Source organism: Molothrus ater, assembly GCF_012460135.2.
Source record: "Molothrus ater isolate BHLD 08-10-18 breed brown headed cowbird chromosome W unlocalized genomic scaffold, BPBGC_Mater_1.1 matW_random_MA34, whole genome shotgun sequence".
Lineage (NCBI taxonomy): Eukaryota > Metazoa > Chordata > Aves > Passeriformes > Icteridae > Molothrus > Molothrus ater.
In genome coordinates, this window is record NW_026530820.1 from 439,977 (window position 1) to 461,798 (window position 21,822).

Genomic DNA, 21,822 nt, shown 5'->3' on the forward strand with positions numbered 1-21,822 from the left:
ATTTTCTCTCTTTTTTTAAACACTTTTGCTGCCATTTTCTTTTATACAATTATGTCATTAATATATTGTAGATGTTTTGGAGCTTTACTCTTTTTTAGTGTAGTTTGGATTAGTCTATGGTAGATGGTGGGGTTGTGTTTCTACTTCTGGGGCAGTTGGTTGTAGGTGTACTGCACATTTCTCTAGGTGAAGGCAAACTGAGGCTTGCATTCTGCTGTTAGAGGAATGGAGATAAATGTATTGGTAATATTGATAGTGGCATACTACTTTGCTGCTTTGGACTTTAATTCGTATTGGAGTTCTAGTATGTCTGTACAGCAGCACTCAGTGGTGCAGTCACTTCATTTAATGCACCGTAGTCTACAGTCAATCTCCATTCTCTTTCAGATTTATGCACAGGCTAAATGGGGCTGTTGAAGGGTGAATGGGTCTTGCTGACTACCCCTTGGTTCTCTAGCTCATGGATCATTTTGTGGATGGGGATCGCGGCATTTTGATTTGTTTGGTACTGTTGGTGGTGCACTGTCGAGGTGGTAATCAGCACTTGTTGCTCTTCTACCTTCAGAAATCCTACTGTAGATGGGTTTTATGATAGTCTAGGCAAAGTGTTTAATTGCTTGATGCCCTCTGTTTCTATAGTAGCTATTTTAAATGCTCATCTGAGTCCTTTTGGGTCTTTGAAATACCCACTTTGGAGGAAGTTTATGCCTAAAATGCATGGGGCCTCTGGGTTAATCACAATAGGGTGTTTCTTCTACTCATTTCTAGTCAGGCTCACCTCAGTTTCTACTAAATTAAAATCCTGTGATCTCCCATCACAGTAGCAATAGAAACAGATTCTGCCCCCACGTCTTGATGGGATTAATGTGCACTGCGCACCAGTGTCGACTAAAACTTTATATTCTTGTGGTTCAGGTGTGTCAGGCTAAGGAATCTACACAGTCTAAAAAAACACAGTTTTCCCTAGCCTCTACTTGGCCAGAGGCAGGTCCCCTCTAATCCTGGTTATCCTTCTTCCCCTGGGCATATGTCTTGGAGGTTCTTTCAAGGGGATTGAAAATATCATCATATGAAATTATCATCATATATGGCAGTTCGGTTACAGGCTACTGGAGTTGGTGGAACTTCCTCTTTCAGTTTTGCCTTCTTTAATTCACACACCCGTTGTGCCAGAGCAGCAGTAGATTTTCTATCCTATCTTTTTATGGTTTTTCTGCAATCACGCAGGAAGAACCACAGCTCAGCTCGTGGGGTGTACCTTCTCTCCCCATCTGGGGAACTTCTGTGTTGGATACTAGAACTTCTGATCTGTACTGCTGAGATTTGGAGAAAGCTCTCTTAATCTCTTTCCTGAGTTTTTTGTGATGCTCTTCTATCTTATCTTCTAATTTCTGCAAACTTGTTTCTACCACTGCGATTCTGGCATGTGTTGGGCTATGTACAGCATCTGTATATGCTCGGAGCTTCTTTGCCATATTAAGCATAGTCTTCTCACTGTCATCCTGCTTCATTATTGCTAAAGCAGAAGCATATTCTTGTGGCCCAAGTCATATAAGTTTTTGCCACATTACGGATGTACATGGTACTAAGTCTGGATTTATAGTGTTTATGTCATCTGAGAAGATAATCTCTGCTATTGCTATTTCTCTTAAGTGTTTAATTCCTTGTTCTATGGTCTTCTATTGAGTTTGTTGCATATAGAAATCATCTGTACACAGATATCTTTGTGCTACACTTTCCAGGACCCGTGCTCAGAGGCTGTGAGGGTTAGCCCCCCTCATCATTCTTTGGTCGATGACGGGATTATGTGACAGGGATCTTAAATGCCTCTCTTCACTACCATCTAAAATTGTAGCCTCGCTTTCAGCATCCTAAAGACAGACTAACTAACTAATTATAGATTTATCAGGTCTTCCAGTATAATCCTTTCTTAGGCAATGAAGGTCTTTTAGGGAATAGGACTCAATAGTGGCTTCTGATCTTGTGTCGGTTGCTTTAACTTTGGCTTTTGTATCAGTAATTGGTGTTGAGGATCTTTCTCTTGGATCATTATTGTCGGTCACTGGCTGATTGGTTTTGCTTGTGTGCTTCTTTCCCGCGGTGACTGCCAGTGGTTTAGGGTTACTGTCTGGTTTAGTTACAACTTGAGTAGCTGGGGTGTTGGCTGCAACTTGAGTGACTGGGGTAGCTTATGGTCCCCTGCCCACAGAGCAGGCTTTGCCCCCAAGCAAGGCAGCCCTAACTGGATAGCTCAGCCCCTCTTGGAGACAGTGTCCAAATACCCAGGCCGCTCATAGCCATGGCTACTTTAAGCAAGCTTAGTGGATTTCAGCTCTTTAGTGATTATCAGCTCTCTTGGGATTCCAGCTCTTTGCTTGCTTGCTAAGGCGCCTATGGGCTAGGGGGAGAAGCAGATGCAAGAGAGGAGAAGGAGAGGTCCTGGTGGTTCCACAGCAATGGTTTTATTGAGGGGTCTGTGAAGGGTTCCAGCAACGGCTCTTCTTCTGCCGAATGGGCTAAAACAGCCCCTTTTTATAGGGTACAGAGGGATCCAAACTTGTCCAATAGTAGGGGTTAGGGGAAAGTGACCTATGGGGTTACAGAGAGAAGCTAAGGTCCGAGAGGCAGAAGACAGGAGCTTATTTTGCTATCTCATCATGACTCAGCAATTCCTACTGTTAAGTCTCAGCCCTCCGTGGAGCCTTAACCAATTCTATGGAGTCTGCTACAGTAGCTGCTGATTTATCTCCCTGCTCTCTTGCATTTATCAGCCACTTTACAGTATCTAGCAGTGTGCGATAAGCATAGGCTAGGGCCCAGCTTATTGCAATGAGCTTTTTCTCTTTAGAGTCATCATGGCACTTTCCAGGAACCGTGCCCAGAGACTGTGACGGTCACTTCCTTTCAGGTATTTCCTTACTTCAACTGGGTTCTGAATTTGTTCACGTGGAAAATCCCAGTCTACAGGGTCAGAAAATTCTTTCAGGGTTTGTCCCATTTGATACCATGGTCAGCGGAGAAGGAGAAGGGGCGGGGGGGGGGGGGGGTGGCGCAAATGTGCCCGGCAGGGCAGCATGGGAGTTTCTGGACAGGCAGAGCCTGAGATTTTTAACCCTTTTCTTGGATGATGGAAACCTTACAAATGCTGATCCTCCTGGAGTTGAATGAGAAGAGAGATAGAGATGAGATAAGAGGAAATGGGCCACGAGAGAAGTTGAGAAGAATCTTGAGTGGGCGTAGGTGATGGACTAGCCTTTGGCTGGACTTTTCTTGTGTAGCCATGGACAGAACCATTTCTCCTGTGACACAGAGACTGCATTTAGGGGGAGGCAATGGCTTGGAGCCAAGAGAGTGCAGTGATGTTATGTGAAGGAGTGTGTGAACAGAGACAATGGGTAAGGAGGGTGGTGGTGGTGCCCTCCGTCTTCAGGGAAGAAGAAGATCTCTGTTCTTGAGACCCCTCGGCCCCAGGGGTGAATTTGGGGGGACAGGTGTCCCAAAAGTGAGAGACTGTTGCTTTTTTTTGGAACTGGGCAAAGCATCCTTATAAGGAAAACCCTAGAAGCAGCTCTGGTCCATGGGCAGTGGTGAGAGCACTGGGCATGGAAGGAAGATGTCATGATGGCAAATGATCTCTGGACAGTGCCATGTGTGACATGGAAACACAAGAGTTTTCAACTGTGTTTCCTGGGGAAGCCTATTGTACAAGAGGGACTCCTCTCTCCTTGATGAACTGAGAATTGATTATCTAAAGGGTGGTGATGGACTGAGAGTTGATGATCTGAGGGGTGGATGTATTGGAAATTTGGTGGTGGGGAGGAGGAATGTTTTTGGAAGGTTTTCATTCTGAGTTCTGTGTGTGTTTCTCTTTATATATAGTTGTAGGTTAATAAAGCTTTTTCTTCTTTATCCTTAAGTTGGAGACTGCTTTGCTCTATTTCTGGTCACATCTCACAGTAGACACCAGGGAGAATGTATTTTCATGGGGGCACTGTCATTGCGCCAGCATCAAACCGTGACATCCATATTTTCCCATTCTCTACACGACTCAGGATTTTCTATGCTTGGGTCTACTTCTGGATCAGGGGTCTCATCAGCTCTTTTGGACATCTCAGCCCTCATTCTAGAGAAGTTGCAGACTGTATAGAGGAAGCTTACTAGATTAAATACCAGAAAGACGGTCTCTTTAACATTCAGGGGAAACTGAACATTCTCAAAAAGTGAATTAACAGATTCAAAGGAGAAGAAGGAAAGGAAAGGCTGGAAAGCCTCATCCCTTGCTCTTTCTCTTACAAACCAGGTGTAATTACTAATAAACTCCCAAAACATACTATTGGAACTGGCGCGTAGGGTAGGATGAAGAAACCATAAACCATACATACCTTGAACAGACTTTAGTATTTTTGTAAATGCCCTATAAATCATTATCACCAAGCCCAGCACAATAGCTATTCTAATCCGTGCCCCTCTACTGTAAAAACTACATGTTAGTGGAAATCATCTTAGTGACCAGAAAGGTATTAAAACCTCAAAAAAGTTTAGAGACTAGAACTACATGAAGGCTTCTACCCCAAGAGACATTACATATTCAAGCAACATGGCTACTGACTGCTTTAACCCATTACAGAGTAAGCACAATTAATATGCATTCAATAAAGGTTTTTTCCACTTTCTCGGGCCCCACGTTGGGCACCACTGGATGTATTTGTCCTGGTTCAGGGCAAATTTGGGAGACAACCCCCAAAGGGGTTCTTCTAGAAAAGCAGATTCCATTGGCCCTTCTTCTAACTGGTTCGGGAAAAACACTTTCTTGGAGAAAAGTGGGAAAAATCTGTTTATTAAACAATAAAACTTTTTGCTGCTCTAAAAGAGATGACAAACTCAGAAAAGTCCCCTCCCTGGGTTGCATTTTGGCTCACTCAGTCTCTTATCAGTCCCTTCAGTGCTGGAAATGCCACGGCCCAGGCCTGGCCTGGTGGGCCATAGGTGTGAGTTGTCGGTGTTCTTATGGGTGTTCAGTCTAGAGCAGGTTTAAACAGGTCTAAAGAAAAAGGAAAAAAAAAACCCTACAGTCTAGGGAACTTCTTTGCTTCAGCTAGCTAAAACTAACTAAAAACAAAGGAGAGCTCTGTCCTGCTGTCTGTCTCTCTGCAGATAACAACAGTCTAGGAGCAGGAATGTGGACGAATGAGTGTAGTGTCTGAAAACAAACTGCCTGCTTCCTCTATCCCCCCTTTACTCTCAGAATAAGTCTTAAAGGTGCAAAACTTATTATCTAGAATAAACAGAACAAGACGATTGGGGATAAAAGCATTATATAGTCAACCCAGGACAATGGGCTTCCCCCATTATCTATGTGCATGTGCTGGGAAAAGAAGGGCAAGGGAAATACAGTAAAAGTGTGAACCAAAATACTTTTGTTTGAGAGTAGGGTGTGCTGGTTTTTAAACTCGGCAGGAAAATTAAGCCCACTCAAACCACCCCCTTTCAATAGGGGTGAAAAAAGACTACGGGAGATTATAAGTTAGAGTCACAATTTACTGAAGAAATTGTAACGAACACACCAGTTGTACAAAATATTGGTTTACCCACAAAAAAAGGGTATTCACCACTGAAAGATATTACCTGGCCTACTATGACAAAACCAAGATGGCGGTTGTTCCCAAGATGCTGGCTCCATGTAGTTTCCCCAGAAAAAGACAAGATGGTGGCTATTCCCACACTCTGCACCATGTGGCCCCCTGGGAACAATGGCAAGATGGTGGGGGGCTCCTACACTGCACCAGTGTCTCAAGAGAACAAAGGAAACAATGTGGCAAATGAGTTTCCATGGTTTAATGCCCTCCCCTAGCCAGAAAACAATGGAAAACAAGGACAAAGCAAAATATGAAAAGCTATTTTGTCCAAAAAGAGTTATGCTGCTGAGCTGCTCACTCCACATCACCCAGCAGGGTTCTCCCTGGTGAAAGCAATGTCAGGTGGCAGCTGGGGTCTTGCAGGGCAACTCCCTCTCCCGAGTGAGCCTGACATAAGAAAGACGACCTCTCCACTTCTGCTCATGTTTTTTAAAGGGGACAAAACCATTACCTTCAACAACCGGGGCAAAAAAAAAGTTCCAGTTCCTTTCAAAAACCCGCTCCTCCTCCAATCAAGTTTTTGGTGTGGAATAAACAGCGCTAAAACTCTGCCCATTATCCCTGTACCTAGGACATAAGGGTAATTAGAAAAATCTGTGCCGTGAATATGCAATGTAGCAGAGATGTGAGAAGAAATAGTGCTGTATGCCTGGTTGCATGTCGGAATTCAAGACATCCCTCTGGCTGTCCTGGACTGCCAAGACCCCTGCCAGGGGGCTCAGAGACCCTGGCACAGAGCCCAGGACGCCCGTGGTTTTGATTATGACCCATGGAGCAAATTACCAACCTTGTATGAAGATCTGCAAGCCACGGCAATTTAAGTAGAATGATAGTGAATTTATGAATTTATCACGAGGTGAAAAATAGATTGTTGGGGTTTTTAGCATGGGGGTTCAGGGGGAAAGATGGAAGAATCTGTGCGTGTCCAGCCTTTCTCCTTCTTCTTCTTCTTGGCCTCCATCTTCTGCTGTGATGTTAGCACTTTTAGATTGGTTTAGAGAAGAAGCTCACTGTTTAACAAAGGCGATAGGCATTAGAAAGTAATTGTAAATATTGTACATGTAGTTTTTAATATAAAAATATAACACCCTCCCAAAGGCAAAGAGAGTGCCTCTGACTGTCTTGCTGAGCAGACCTCGGCAAGTCAGGAGAAAGAATTTTATTGATAAGATACAATAAACAACCTTGAGATCAAGAACTGAAGAGTTCTGACTCTTCAACCACCGAACTGAGAAAAGAGACTTTCTAACGTATCTCAAAGTCACTCTGACCAGCTAGAGTCCCGAGAGTTGCAGAGAACAGTTAATTTAGAAAAAAAATAACTGTTTATTGTGGCTTCCCAAGAGCTTATAGAGCCCTGGGTTGAATGGGAGAGTCTATACTCCGTACAGGTTATTCCTCTAAATGCCTGTATGTTTAGGCTCATACTATCATGGTGGATTATATTCAAAAGAGCTTCTTAATTGTCATGGTTTGACACTGGCACAATGCCAGTGCACCCATGAAAAAATACTTTTCTCAGATGAGTGTTGTGAGATGCGACCAGAAACAGAGCAGAGCAGGCTCAAGCTTAGAAATAAAGAAAAAAACTTTAATAACCTACAACTATAATAAAAGGAACACACAGAATTCAAAATGACAACTGTCTGAAACATTCCTCCTCCCCCCACCCAGTTTCTACCCAAGCACAGTGAGACAAAACCTTGAATTCTCAGTCAAGTTACCACCTCTCAGATAATCAATTCTCGATTCATCAAGGAGAGAGGAGTCTCTCTTGTACCATAGTCTTCCCCAGGAAACACAGTTGAAACCTCTTATGTTTCCATGTCACACATGGCACCGCCCAAAGAAAATCTGCCATCATGACATCCTCCTTCCATGATACAGTGCTCTCACCATCGTTCATGGACCAAAACTGCTTCTAGGGTTCCCGTTTAAGGATGCTTTGCCAAGTACCAAAGAATAACCATCTCTCATCTGGGAACAACAGTCTCCCCCCCCCCCCCCCCCATTTTCACTTCCCCTGGGGCCAAGGATCTCGAGAACAGAGATCTTCTTCTTCCCCGAAGCCAGAGGGCACCACAACACCCTCCTCATCCTTCTCTGTTTTCTCCACTCCTGCACTGGCAGTCACTGTAGCAGGTCACTCTCTTGGCTCAAGCCGTTGCATCCCCCTAAATGCAGTCTCTGTGTTACAGGAAAAATTGGTTCAATCTATGGCTATGCAAGAAAAGTCCAGCCAAAGGCCACTCCATCATCTCCTCCCACCTAGGATTCTTCCTCATCTTCTTCTGACATCCTTCACTTGCTCAGACTTTTACCACACTTGCCCATTTCCTTCTATTTCATGTCTGTCTCTCTTCTCATTCAAATCAAGGAGGACTAGTGTTTTAAATCTTGGGATCTTCCCGCCCAGAACTCCCCTGGCGGCCGTGCGCCTTCTCGCTGCACACCCCCCCCCCCCCCCCTTCTTGGCTGGCCGTGCTGCCAGCACATGATATCAAATTTCAAGGTGGCAGGCTCTCTCTCTGGGGGAGGGGCTCTCTCTCGCTGGGGGCTGCCCAGGACATCTCAGTTTTTCTCCACCCCTCCATCCTGCAGGGCACCCCCCTTCTCTGTCCAAGGCTCTGGCCTACCTCAACCAAGGCTGCATGGCTTCCCCTCCCCCACCCAGCCTGTGGCTGGGCAGGGGAGATACGACCTCTTCAACCGACTGGAACCAAGAGAGAGTTCCCCTGGGAGTTCTCTGTTTTTAACCCCCTGTGTTCCATGTCTTCAGTGTCACATCAGGTGCCAATATTCAAATCTGACCACTGATTGGTTTGACTACAACTTTCCAAAAAACTCACTTCCTTGTCAACCCAGGACATTAATCTTCTTTACAGTGGTAAAAACCCCATATTTTAATGCCAAATAAGCAAGAAAAACTGTTTTCTAAACTTTTTTTAAAAAAATCTTACTTTAAAAAATGCTTTTACGTTTGGGATACATCTCTAGTGAGGTTTATGTTTGTGTGTTTGTTTGCTTGTTTTTTATAAAGCAGGTCAAAAAGATGACTTCACACCTTACCTGTTAAAGTGAGATGGTGAGTAATAGGTTACCAACTGCAGTAAACTGGAGTGATCCATTGTAACCAAGGTTACTGTGAAACAACTCATATGAATTACATCAAAGAAATTAAAATACTGATGGAACATAATTTTTAAAAAGAAGTTAAGATAAATATGTTGGGTGGTTTTAGGCTAATTATTGAAGGGTGGCTATTAATAACCACAGTTTAGCAGCTTAAAAACTCAAGGTATGCTCTTGTATAATTAGAGAAACTCCAAAAAATTCAGACTTGATATAAACCTGGAAGATATGCAATATCATTATATGGAGTTAATTAAGGTTGGTGCAAGCTTGTAAACCAGAAAGACAAATATGCATCATTGTGTGTTTAGTTTTAAAAGGGGACTGCCTGGATTAAAACATTGCTATGTTCTTGAAACTAAATATCTGATATTTATGGCTGGAGTGATCTCCAGCTTCAAAAAGTGGAGATCAGACCAGTATCTCAAGGAACCATTTAATCTTGATGCAGTAACAGAAAATCATGTTTCTCTGGTTCCTCCCTGGCAGATGTTTAGTCTTAAAATTCTCCACTGAATGCAATTCAACAACCTCCCTGAATGTTTCATTTGCCCACTGAAGTTTCTGACAATGCATCTTGCATCTTCTGTATATCCAGAATAAGCTGGTATCTTTTATTTTTCCCAAAGTAGACAACCTAAACTACTGTTTGATACCCTCTTTGTAAAAATATCTTTGTGCTGGTTTTGGTTGGGGTAGAGTTCATTTTCTTCCCTGTAGCTGGTATGGGGCTGTGTTTTGGATTTGTACTGAACACAGAGTTGATGATCTAGAGATGCTTTAGTTATTGCTGAGCAGGGCTTACACAGAGTCAAGGCCTTTTATGCTTTTTGTACTGCCATGCTGGCAAGGAAGCTGAGGGTGCATGGGAGGCTGGGAGGAGAGACAGTTGGGACAGGTGACCCAAACTGACCAAAGGGATATTCCAGACCATATGACATTGTGCTCAGTATATAAAGAGAGAAGAAGGAGTAAGGGGGGGACATTTGGAATGACAGTATTTGTCTTCCTGAGTAACCATTATGCATGATGGGGCCCTAATCTCCTGGAGATGGCTGAACACCTGCCTGCCCATGGAAAGCAGTGAATGGATTCCTTGTTTTGCTTTGCTTGTGTGCATGGCTTTTGCTTTACCTAATAAACTGTCTTTATCTCAACCCATTAATTTTCTGTTTTTCACCTGTTGTGGCCAGAATTGCTGCTAGTAAAATCCAGGGTAAAGAAGCAAAAAGGGCCTTTGCATGGTATCTATAGATGTTTAATTCATCCACGCGGTGAGATGTTCAGAGTGCCCAGGCACACACATGTCAAGGGTCCAGGTTTCTCTCTCCTGAGGGGTCTGAGGTGACCCTGGTCTCGGGGCAGTACGAAGATAAGGGCCAATCAGGGAATAGGGAGGGAGTGGCTCAGGGACATAGGAACAGACATAGGAACGGGGGAAGGAGCCAATGGGGTCTTAACATCTTTTTGAGGGAAGCTTCTTGTGTCTCCCCAACTCAGGGGATGCCCCCCAGGGTCTCCACATTCACCCTTCCAATTCACTCCCCGATCCTGCTGGTGGGGGAGTGCGTGAGTAGCTGCAAGGGGCTTGGTTGCCAACTAGGATGAAACCGTGACAATCTTACATGCTTCTTTTTAGATCTAAACATCGTTATTTTTAGCCTGGCATTCAGGACTGGTTAATTCTTGCTGATTTTTATTTAAATCTTAGTTTTTGTGCTTTGTAGACACCATCTAAATTGAACATAGTATTCCATCTATCATGTGTTAGGTATCCACAAAGATCTCTCCGGTAATTTGCTGTTAATACAGCTTTGAATGAAAATCGTAATTTGTTGAAAGACTTGGCTTTTGTTGATTCATATGGGTCGTAGTCAACTGCTAGAATTACTAGATTTTTTTTCTGTCATTCTGAAATATATAATAATTTATTACATCTTTTATATTTGTCATTTGTTTTCTCATACTGACTGTACTATTTGAATTTCTTTTAAATTTAATTTAATTGACTTTGCACATATCTCTGTTGGCTTTGCACAGCCTGGTTTTTGGTAGTGGGGAGGGGCATGGAGGTGGCTTCTGTGAGAAGCTGCTAGAAGCTTCCCACCATGACTGGTAGAGCCAATCCCTGATGTCTCCAAAGATGGACATGCTGCTGGCCAAAACTGGGCCAATGAGAGAGGTTGGTAACACCTCTGTGATGACATATTTAAGAAGAAAACCAAACAAAGTGGGCACAGTTTTTTCTAGCCAGAGAAGAGGAGGAGGTGAGAACATGAGGGAAAACAACATGTCAACACCAAGATCAGTGGAGAAGGAGGGGGAGGAGGTGCTCCAGGTGCTGGAGCTGAGATCCCTCTGCAGGCCGTGATGATGACCATGGTGAAGCAGGCTGTCCCCCTGCAGCCCATGGAAGTCCATGAGGAATGCAGAGATCCACTCACAGCTCATGGGGGAGGTGCCCATGCTGGAGCCAGTGGATGCCTGGAGGATTCTGTGATCTAGTGGGAGACCTGGTGGAGAGAGGGGGCCGGTGCTTCCAGGCTGGAGTAGCCTGTCCTTGGAGGACTGCATCCCGTGGAAGGGTGACGCATGCCACAGCAGTTTTGGGATGACTGCCTGCGGGAGGTAGTCACGTTGCTGCAGTTTTGGGAGGACTGCTGCTTGTGAGATTGGAACCACCCTGGAGAAGTTCACGGAGAACTTTCTCCCATGGGAGGGACCCCACAGAGTAGCAGGGGAAGGACTCCTCTCCCTGAGCAGTGGAAGATCTCAGGTGATGAACTAACCAAAACCCCCACACCCCTCTCCCTGTGTTGTCAGTGGGAAGGAGGGAGGGGCTGGGGGAAGAAAAGGTTTTTTTGAGGACTTATTATCTCATTATCCTCTTCTGACTTTGTTAGTAATAAATTCACTTTGTACCTCTAAGCCGAGCCAGTTTTGACCTTGGAGTGTTTTCTTCCAGTCCTTAACTCATGAAGCCTTCATTAAACTTTTCTCTCCTCTGCCCAGCTGTGGCAGGGGAGAGTGAGTGAGCAGCTTTGGTAGGTGCCTGACTTTGGCCACTGTCAAACCATGACATTTCCAGTTTAGAATCATCTTGTCAGTATTTAAGCTGTCTTGACATTGCAGCTCATTTCAGTGTCAACCTGAAAATGTATTGTGCTCCTCTATTGTTTGTAGTAAGGATTATTAGAACTACAGAACAGAACTGAACTTGAGATGCATTTCAATAGGACACTTAAAGCTTTTCCAGGGCACCTCTCTGACTACTGTGAAGCTTTACCAAAACTAAGATCTTTCACTTGCTGCTTCCCTTGTATATGTGGAACAGTTTTGATGTGGTCATTTTTCCGTCAATTGCCTGTCATCTTTTTACCTGATGCTTATAAAGTGCTACCTTGTAAAACTATTTAAATTGTCAGATTAAATAATTATTTTCATAAATAGCTGTGAAACAGTAGTAATTCTTCTTTTCCTAAAGAAAGATAGAATTTTGGTTTTGTTTTACTTTTATTCAAACATATTGACTTGGGCTAGACTAGATTATGTCATGATGATGATCTGCTCAGCCTAGTGGTGGAACTGAGAGATGAAGTAGAAAAGCTAATAAGTATTAGGGACTCTGGGGAGATTGACTGGTGGAGCTGCACTCTACCATGCCTCAGACAAATGGATCTACCATCCATTTCACAAGAAGCAATGCATCCCCTACATTCTCATGACCAAACGGAAGGAGGACACCTTAGAGAGGAAGGGAAGTGGAAACAGGTTTCTGCTCGGGGTGGCAAGCAAATCCACTCCCAATCTACCTCACCTTCCCAGGTGCCCTTATACAATAGGTATGACGCCCTGGAATCTGAGGACCAGGAATATGAGGAAATGGATGAAGGTTCATCGGGGTTGGAAGGGTTACATAGGGCAGGGTAGGAAGGGAGGGCCTGATATGCCAACCAGACCCAACCCATAGGGAAGTATGCTGCCTCCCTGGGGCCTGGGTAAGGAATGTGTTGTGGTTTGGCGCTGGGCCAATGCCAGGCACCCATGAGAGTCACTCGCTCATCTTCCCCTGCCACAGCTGGGCAGAGGAGGGGAAAAAAAATGAACACTTCATGAGTGAGATAAGGACCAGGATAAATATTTCAAGGGCAAAGCAGGCTCAACTTACATTGCAAAGTGAATTTTATTACTAACAGAAACAGAGGAGGATAATGAGAAGTAAAATAAGCCCTTAAAACACCTTTTCCCCCCCAGCCCCTCCCTCCTTCCCATCGACACCACAGGGAGACAGGACGTGGGGGTTTGGTCAGTGCATCACCAAGATTTTCTTCTACTGCTCTGGGAGAGGAGTCCTTCCCCTGTGATGCCGTGGTGTCCCTCCCATGGGAGAAAGTTCTCTATGAACTTCTCTGGCATGGGTCCACTCTCACAAGCAGTAGCCATACTGCAGCTGCTGCAACGTTAACTCCCCCCATGGGCAGACAGTTCTCCCAAAACTGCCACGACATGGGTCTCTCTTTCCACGGGGTGCAGTCCTCCAAAGAAAGGCTACTCCAGCCTGGAAGCACCGACCCCCTCTCTCCACCAGGTCTCCCAGTAGGTCACAGCATCCTCCAGGCATCCACTGGCTCCAGCATGGGCACCTCCCCCATGAGTTGTGAGTGGATCTCTGCATTCCCCGTGGACTTCCATGGGCTGCAGGGGGACAGCCTGCTTCACCATGGTCATCACCACAGCTTGCAGAGGGATCTCAGCTCCAGCACCTGGAGCACCTCCTCCCCCTCCTTCTCCACTGATCTTGGTGTTGACATGTTGTTTTCCCTCATGTTCTCACCTCCTCCTCTTCTCTGGCTAGAAAAAACTGTGCCCACTTTGTTTGGTTTTCTTCTTAAATATGTCATCACAGAGGTGTTACCAACCTCTCTCATTGGCCCAGTTTTGGCCAGCAGCATGTCCATCTTTGGAGACATCAGGGATTGGCTCTACCAGTCATGGTGGGAAGCTTCTAGCAGCTTCCCACAGTAGCCATCATTGTGGCCCCCCTACTGTACAAAACCAGGCCGTGCCAAACCAATATAGGATGTCACCAAGAAACTTCTCAGCCTGGTAAGGCCCCCTGACTATTACCTGCTACTGGTTTTCCAGTTGAGTACCTACGAAGTCTCAACAAGAAGGCTGTAGAGAATCAAGAGGGACCTCAGGACCTTTTGACGACTGGTCAAGGGATCTGGAGCACAAATTGTGTTCTCTTCTGTCCTGCCAGTTGCAGGGAATGATGGGGCAAGAAACAGGAAGACCTTGCAAATGAATACCTGGCTTCAGGACTGGTGTTACCAGCAGAATTTTGGGGATTTTGGTCATGGGTCAGTTTATACAGGACCAAGCCTGCTAGCAACAAACAGGGTCCACCTATCTCAAAGGGGAAAAAGGATCTTAGCTCAGGAGTTAGAAGGGCTCCTTATGAAAGTTTAAACTAGATTTTAATGGGATGGGGACAGGGCCAGGCTCAACAGAGATAAGGTGTGCGAAGGGGAGAACTTTAGCAATCACTCAAGTAGCAAAAGGAAGTTTAAGAGGGAATACCCCATTCAAGTACAAGCAACCAAAGACGTAACCAAAAGATAGGAGTATGGGACATCCCTTTGCACCCCCACTAGGATATTAACACACTCAAATACCTCTATAAAGTACCTGTATACCAATGCACACAGGATGGGGAAAAAGCAGGAGGAACTAGAGATCTATGTGCAGTCACAGGGCTTTGATCTCATTGCGATTACAGAGACATGATGGGATAGCTCACGACTTGTGGTGTTTGTGAGGGTCCCCAGGAGGAGGTGAGAGATTAGAATCTGACTCCTTGTTCTCAGAAGGCCGATTTATTATTTTATGATATTATATTATATTAAAAGAATGCTATACTAAAACTATACTAAAGAAATAGAGAAAGGATACATCATAAGGCTTAACAAGAATGAATAATAAAAACCCGTGACTGACTCAGAGTCCAACTGTCCTAGGGTGACGTTAGGATGCTTGTATCCCCATTCATGTGTTCTGTTAATGTTGGATATTATGTTCTGTACCTTTAAGACCGGCTCTGAAGAGGGAAAGTTTTGTTTTGGTTTTCTTATCAGCCTGGCGGGACACAGAGACTGCAGTTTTTTTTTTTTTGGTTTTGGCTTTTTAGCTAGTTTAGCTAGACTGTCCAATTTCTTCCTGGACGGTTTCTCCTTTCCTTTTTCTGATCATTTCGAACCTGCTCCGGACTGGGACCTGAGAAACACCAAGATCCTGCACCTTCTGGCCTGCAGCAGCAGCCCCGGCGCCGGAGGGACTGAGAACACAGTGACTACCCCCAGAGAGACTTTCTGAATTTGTCATCTGTTTCAGAGCGGTGTCATCTGGTATTGTTCATTTTGTGTGCTGGGGGGTGCTGTGCCTGTTAAATAAACAGGTTCTTTCCACTCCTCTCCGAGGAATCCTTCCCGAACCGGTTGGGGGGAGGGGCTGTGTGGGTTTGCTTACTGGAGGAGCCCTAATTTAGAAATTCTCCTCCAAATTAGCCCTAAACCTCGACACCAACACAGTTGGCCGTGATTGGCTATTAAGAAAAAACAATTCACATGGAACCAATCAAACATTCACCTCTTGGTAAACAATGTCCAAGCCATATTCCAAAGCAGCAAACACAGGAGCAGCAATCAGATAATTATTATTTTCATTCCTCCCTGAGGCTTCTCAGCTTCCCAGGAGAAAATCCTGGGCAAAGAGGATTTTTCAGAAAATATCATGGTGACAATGACTGGAATGTTGTCATGAAGGGCTACACGCTGTTTAGGAGAGACAGATCAGGAAGGTGTGGTGGTGGAGTTGCCCTCTATGTGAGGCAACACTTGGAATGTTTTGAGCTCTGTCTTGGGGTGGATAACGAGTGGGGGGAGAGCTTATAGCTTAGGATAAAAGGGCAGACTAGCAAGGGTGACACTGTTGTGGGCGTGTGCTACAGGCTGCCTGAGCAGGAGGAAGAAGTGGATGAGGCCTTCTACAGGCAGGTTGAAGCAACCTCACAGTCACAGGTCCTGGTTCTTGTGGGGGACTTGAACTACCCTGACATCTGCTGGAGAAGCAACACAGTGGAGCACAAAGAGTCCAGGAGGTTCCTGGAAAGCATTGATGACAACTTCCTGTCACAGGTAGTAGAGAATCCCACAAGGAAAGGCATGCTGCTTGACCTTAAACTAACAAACAGGGAAGGCCTTTTTGGAGATGTGAAGATTGGGGGAAGCCTTGGCTCTAGTGACCATGAGATTGTGGAGTTGAGTATCAGGAGAAGAGGAAGCAAAGCAGTAACATTACAACCAAGGACTTCAGGAGAGCTAACTTTAGCCTCTTCAGGAATCTTCTTGGAAGAATCCCATAGGAACAGGCCCTGCAGGGAAGAGAGGTCCAAGAGAATTGGTTGATATTCAAGAATCACTTCCTCCAGGCTCAAGACCAGTGCATCCCAATGAGCAAGGAATTGGGCAAAGGGGGCAAGAGACCTTCATGGATGAATAAAGAACTCAAGCATAAGCAGGAAGTACACAGGAGGTGGAAACAGGGTCAGACCATTTGGAATTAATATGTAAAGGTTGTCAGAGAAGGTACAAATGAGACAAGGAAGGCCAAGGACCATCTGGAATTAAATCTTACCATGGATGTCATGGACAAAAAGAAGGGCTTTTTTAATAACAAAAGGAAAACAAAGGATAATGTGGGGCCATTCCTAAATGGAGGGGGACCCTAGTGACAGAGAATGCAGAGAAGACAGAGTTACTGAATGTCTTCTTTACATTGGTCTTCACTGACAAGATCAACCCTCGGGGATCTCTGACCCAGAAGACCAGAGTTAAGGAATTCTGGAAAGACAACTTTCCCTTAGTCAAGGAGGATTGGGTTAGAGAACACCTAGGCAAACTTGAAATTCACAAGTCCATGGGCCCTGATGGGATGTGCCCATAAGTACTAAGAGAGCTGTCAGACATCATTGCTAGGCCACTCTCAATCATCTTTGAAAGGCTGTGGAGATCAGGAAAGGTGCCTGAAGACTGGAAGAAAGCAAATGTCACTCCAGTCTTCAAAAAGGTCAAGAAGGAGGACCCGGGGAACTACCAGCCAATCAGCCTCACCTCAATGTCCAGAAAGCTGATGGAGCATCTCATTCAGAGGCCATCTCTATTCACATATCCACATGGACAACAAGAAGGTGATCAGGAGTAGTCAGCATGGATTCACTAACAGTAAATCATACTTCAACAGCCTGATTGCTTTCTATGATGAAACAATTTCTTGGATGGATGATAGGAGAGCAGTGGATATTGTCTACCTGGACTTCAGCAAAGCTTTCAACACTGTCTCTCATAACATACTCATAGGCAGACTCAGGAAGTGTGGACTGGATGAGTGGACAGTAAGGTGTCTTGAGAAGTCTGAACAACAGATCCCAGAGCGCCATGATCAGTGGCACAGGGTGTAGTTGGAAGGCTGTCAATGGTGGTATCCCCCAAGGTTCTATACTGGTTCTATATTGTTTAACTTATCCGCCAATGACTTGGACAAAGGGTCAGATGCCTCCTCAGCAAGTTTGCTGATGACACAAAGCTGGGAGGAGTGGCCGATACTCCAGAGCGCTGTGCTGACCTTCAGAAGGACCTTGACAGGTTGGAGAGGAACCATGTGAAATTCAACAAAGGCAAGTGCAGGGTTGTGCACCTGGAGAAGAATAACTTCATGCACTAGTACTATAGTGGCAGCAGGCCCCTAAATGGGGAATAATGAGCATTGACTCCATGATTGCAGAAGGCTGATCCATTGCTTTATTGTACTACACTATATTATATTATACTATTAGGAAAAACCCATTGCCCTTGCCAGACAGTCCCATACAGCTTTGACCTAATTGGTCAATCAATCAAAACACCATCACCAGAGTCCAATTAAGAAACCACCCTTTGGTAAACAATCTCCATAACACATTCCACATGTGCACAATGACAGGTGCAGCAAATGGAGATAAGAATTGTTTGCTCTGAGCTTCCTTACAGCTTCTCACAGCTTCCCAGGAAAATCCTGGGAGAGAATTATGTCTCTCTCTGTTCAGAGGATATGTGATTACCACACAGTACAGGCTGAGGGTGACCTGCTGGAAAGCAGAGCTGCAGAGAAGGACCTGGGGGTCCTGGTGGACAACAAGCTGTCCATGAGCCAGGAATGTGCCCTTGTGGCCAAGAAGGCCAATGATATCCTGGGGTGCATTAGGAAGAGCATTGTCAGCAGGTTGAAGGAGGTGATCCTGCCCCTCAGCCCTGGTGAGGCACATCTGGAGTGCTGAGTCCAGTTCTGGGCTCCTCAGTGCAACAGAGAGATGGAGTTCCTGGAGCAGGTCCAGTAGAGGGTGAGAAAGATGATGAGGGGACTGAAGCATCTCTCTTAAGAGGATGGACTGAGATAATTTGGCCTGTTCAGCATTGAGATAACTGAGAGGTAATCTTATCAATGTCTATCATTATCTGAAGGGAGGGTGTCAGAGGATGCAGCCAGGCACTTCTCTGTAGTAAACCCCATAGATTTAGGAGCTATTACTTCTCAGTGGTGGCAACCAATAGGACAAGAGTCAACGGGCAAAAACTGATTCACCTGAATATGAGGAAGAACTTCTTTCCTGTGTGGGTGATTGAGGACTGGAAGAGAAACCAGAGAAGGTGTGGAGTCTCAGTCACTGGAGATATTCAAGAACCATCTGGACACACTCCTGTGCCATATGCTCTGGGATGACCCTGCTTGAGCAGGGAGGTTGGATGAGATGAAACCACTGAGGTCCTTTCCAACCTTACCCATTCTGTGAATCTGTGACTTGGATTACTAGTTAAATCTGTATGTTTTAGTTTGGCATTCTTGTTTTTCTAACCAGAGAAAAAAGGGTATGTGTACATGGTTTATACAACTGTTGCAGTTAGTGTTTATACTCCAGTGGCTAGCATCATGCAACTACTTATACTGGTAAACAAGCAGTTACTCACATTCTTAAAATTTATTATGGTACTGTAAATTATTTTTTTCTCTCTCTCCTGTGCTCTCTTGGGGAAAAAAATAATTTTCAAAGTTATTTAATAACAAACTTAAGTGACATTTCATTTATGACTGCATATTAAGGGGTTTATTGGTGACACGTTGGTGTTCCTGTGTCTGAGACTTAAGACAGACCACTCATGTTTCCTCAGACAAACAGCCTTGTTTATTGAATCCAACACCCTTTTATAGACAATTCAAAACTCCCGGTGCTACACAGACATTGGCCTGTCTCTGTGTGCCCTCAGACTCTGAACCAATCAAATGCCTGCATGTCAGGAGAGCTGCCACTGGCCAAAGACTTTGTCAGTCAGCCCAGAGGCTAGTCCACCGAGCTGAGCTAGACCTCTTATTTATAACCAAATTAATGTTAACTACAGATCAGCTTGCAATGCAACATATTGGTACATACGTATTTTGCCTAATATGTGTATTTGAACTGTTAGTGAATGGAACTTAGTGTTGCTGGTTAAAATGTTCTTCAGAGCTGTAAAACTGATAGATGTTGTCTTGAACCTATCTTATCCATCAACATACAGAAGAAGAAAAGCATTTTTCCTGCCTTTTCACTTTCTAATTGATTTATCAATTTCACATGACCTAATCGAAGCACAGACAGATGACTCTTCAACTAATTAAAGTTGAAAAGAAGGGTATTTATTACTGCGCTGGATGCATGTGGAATTGTTTCCAAAGACATGCACAAGGAGTTGCAGACTCTTGCTCTCTATTTATACAGAAAACGTTTTACATATTCACACGGTTTCTAAGGACGCATAATACATAATCATTACCTGCCTGCTTCATATTATAATTAGCTGAATACCCTGAATACCTAATACGGCTGCACAATTGTACTCCCTTAATTGGGTCAGTGGGATTTTGAAATAAAGGAGTGGTCATATGGGAGGAAGAAAGCCATCTTCCTCATGGTGAGCTCTTTACCTATAGCTAGTTGGCAGGACTTTTTGACCTGCTGGTCACAGTCCAAGCCTCTCCTAACTGTTTGATTATTCTTGAGGTAAGGTATTTCTATAGTTTCTGCTCCCTCACAATTGTTGCATCTATCCCTGTCACTCCTAGTTTCTCTTTCTTAATATATTTGTTATTCTTTAACTAAGCTACCTGATTCTTGTTAGCTATATTACTAACTTAACTTGTTAACTAATTTTAAAATCTTAACTAAAATATGTAATCTTCTACTATCCCAATTATATTCCCAGCTGGCCCCTCGACTCATCTTCAGTTTTCAATTATCCTAATTACATTTCTAGCTGACCCCTTGACTCATAATTGTCTATCTGCACTATTCTGAATAAATTGACTTGAAGCAGTAAAATGGACAGTTATCAGAGAGCAATTTAGCACAGTAGTATACTTTGTTTTGGGGAGAAAATGAAGGACCTGGCCATGTTAGTTGATTATCTTCCTTAAAAGATTAGGTATTAAACATGTTATTAATACTACAGCTCTGGTCAATTAAGGTTAATAGAGGTTATAGATAACTTAAGACATAACAGAGCTTTGTAATTAAAATCCTAAATAGTTTTTCTAACAACTAGGTATCTTTTAAATTTGTATATTCTTTGAGAACATTCCTCACTCCTTAAAATTTTCCTTGGTTCTGATAACAGGTAGATTTTTCAAGTTTTTATTGTTAGTTGTTTATGGTATGGTATAGGAATTAAGTAAAAATACCAACTGCATTTTATTCTATCCTAGGTAATTTGCAAGTCAGATGCTCCTACAGGGGATGTTCTGCTTGATGAAGCTCTGAAACACATTAAAGAGACCCAACCTCCTGAAACAGTACAAAATTGGATTGAACTGCTTAGTGGTAAGCCTTGAACATCATGTATTTGCTTTTTCCCTCCCAAATAAAGCTAATTATCTGGTATCGCTAGAAATTATACTGTTAGATTTTTGTGGAGATAGCATGTAAAAAAGTTCATCACCCTGTCCTCTAGAGTAGTCTTTTGCTAATTTTAGCCTTTAATCAAATATAAATTACTTGCTTTTGACTTAACTTGGTACAGAAATTATCTAGATGGAAGTATCAGAGGACACCTCTACTCTGTGGAAGAGGTGTCTTCTGCTGACTCTGAAGTAAATCAGCACTGCACCCTGAAGATATAATGGCCTTTCTCTATAATTGGAAATGAGGGAGAGTGGAAGTTTGGAGTGAAGCGCAGAATAGAACTCTCCAACTAGTTAAAATTAGAAAGTGGTATGTTTATTGACAGCACTGGGCACACGGGGAGTAGCCTCCCAAAGACGTGTGCAAAATCACAAGGCTCCGGCTCCCTTATTTATCAAAAAAAGTCTTATATATTCATATAATTTCCTGGAATGCCTATACATATTACCTAACCCTGCCTACCCCTGCTTCATATTAAAATGCATTATAATGAGTCCAAAGTTCCTTCACATCTGCACAGTCTGTTGATTAATTTAAGTTGGTGGGCTTAAAATGGGTTGGTGGTCCCTTTGAGGTAATAAACATCTTCCTCAAGGTGACCATTTTCACCTTTGTGTGTTGGCAGGCTTTCTGACCCCTGGGCGATAGTCCAAACCCCCCAACCTGGTCCTAGCTGGTTTTGGGGCACAGGTGCAGTCACAGTCCTCTTCTTTTTCACAATTAAGTCTGCATTCTCATCCTGCTTCTTCAAACACAGTAAGAACAATCCAGTGATATATTACCCTAGCCTTAACCACTCCATCTGCTAATAATTAACTATTCCCCATTACTTTTACTCTTCTTGTTATACTCTTAATCATTATAAATTGTTTCTATCCCCTTAACTAAATCTAGGTAAACTCTTAACTCTTTCAGTTTTTTTAAACCCTTGATTCAGGAGTATCATAGAATCATAGAATAGCCTGAGTTGGAAGTGACCTACAAGGATCATTGAGTCCAACTCCTAACCATGCACAGGACTGCCCC

General features: G+C 43.9%; 1 protein-coding gene across 1 annotated transcript in view; it reads left to right on the forward strand.

Annotated features, from left to right (window-relative positions):
• Nucleotides 1-21,822, forward strand: part of LOC118701546 (Golgi phosphoprotein 3-like) — a 127,918-nt gene that overhangs the window by 70,507 nt on the left and 35,589 nt on the right. The window contains exon 3 of the mRNA XM_036406220.2: nucleotides 20,601-20,715. Coding sequence (XP_036262113.1) covers nucleotides 20,601-20,715 — 115 coding nt within the window. The remainder of the gene's footprint in view (nucleotides 1-20,600; nucleotides 20,716-21,822) is intronic.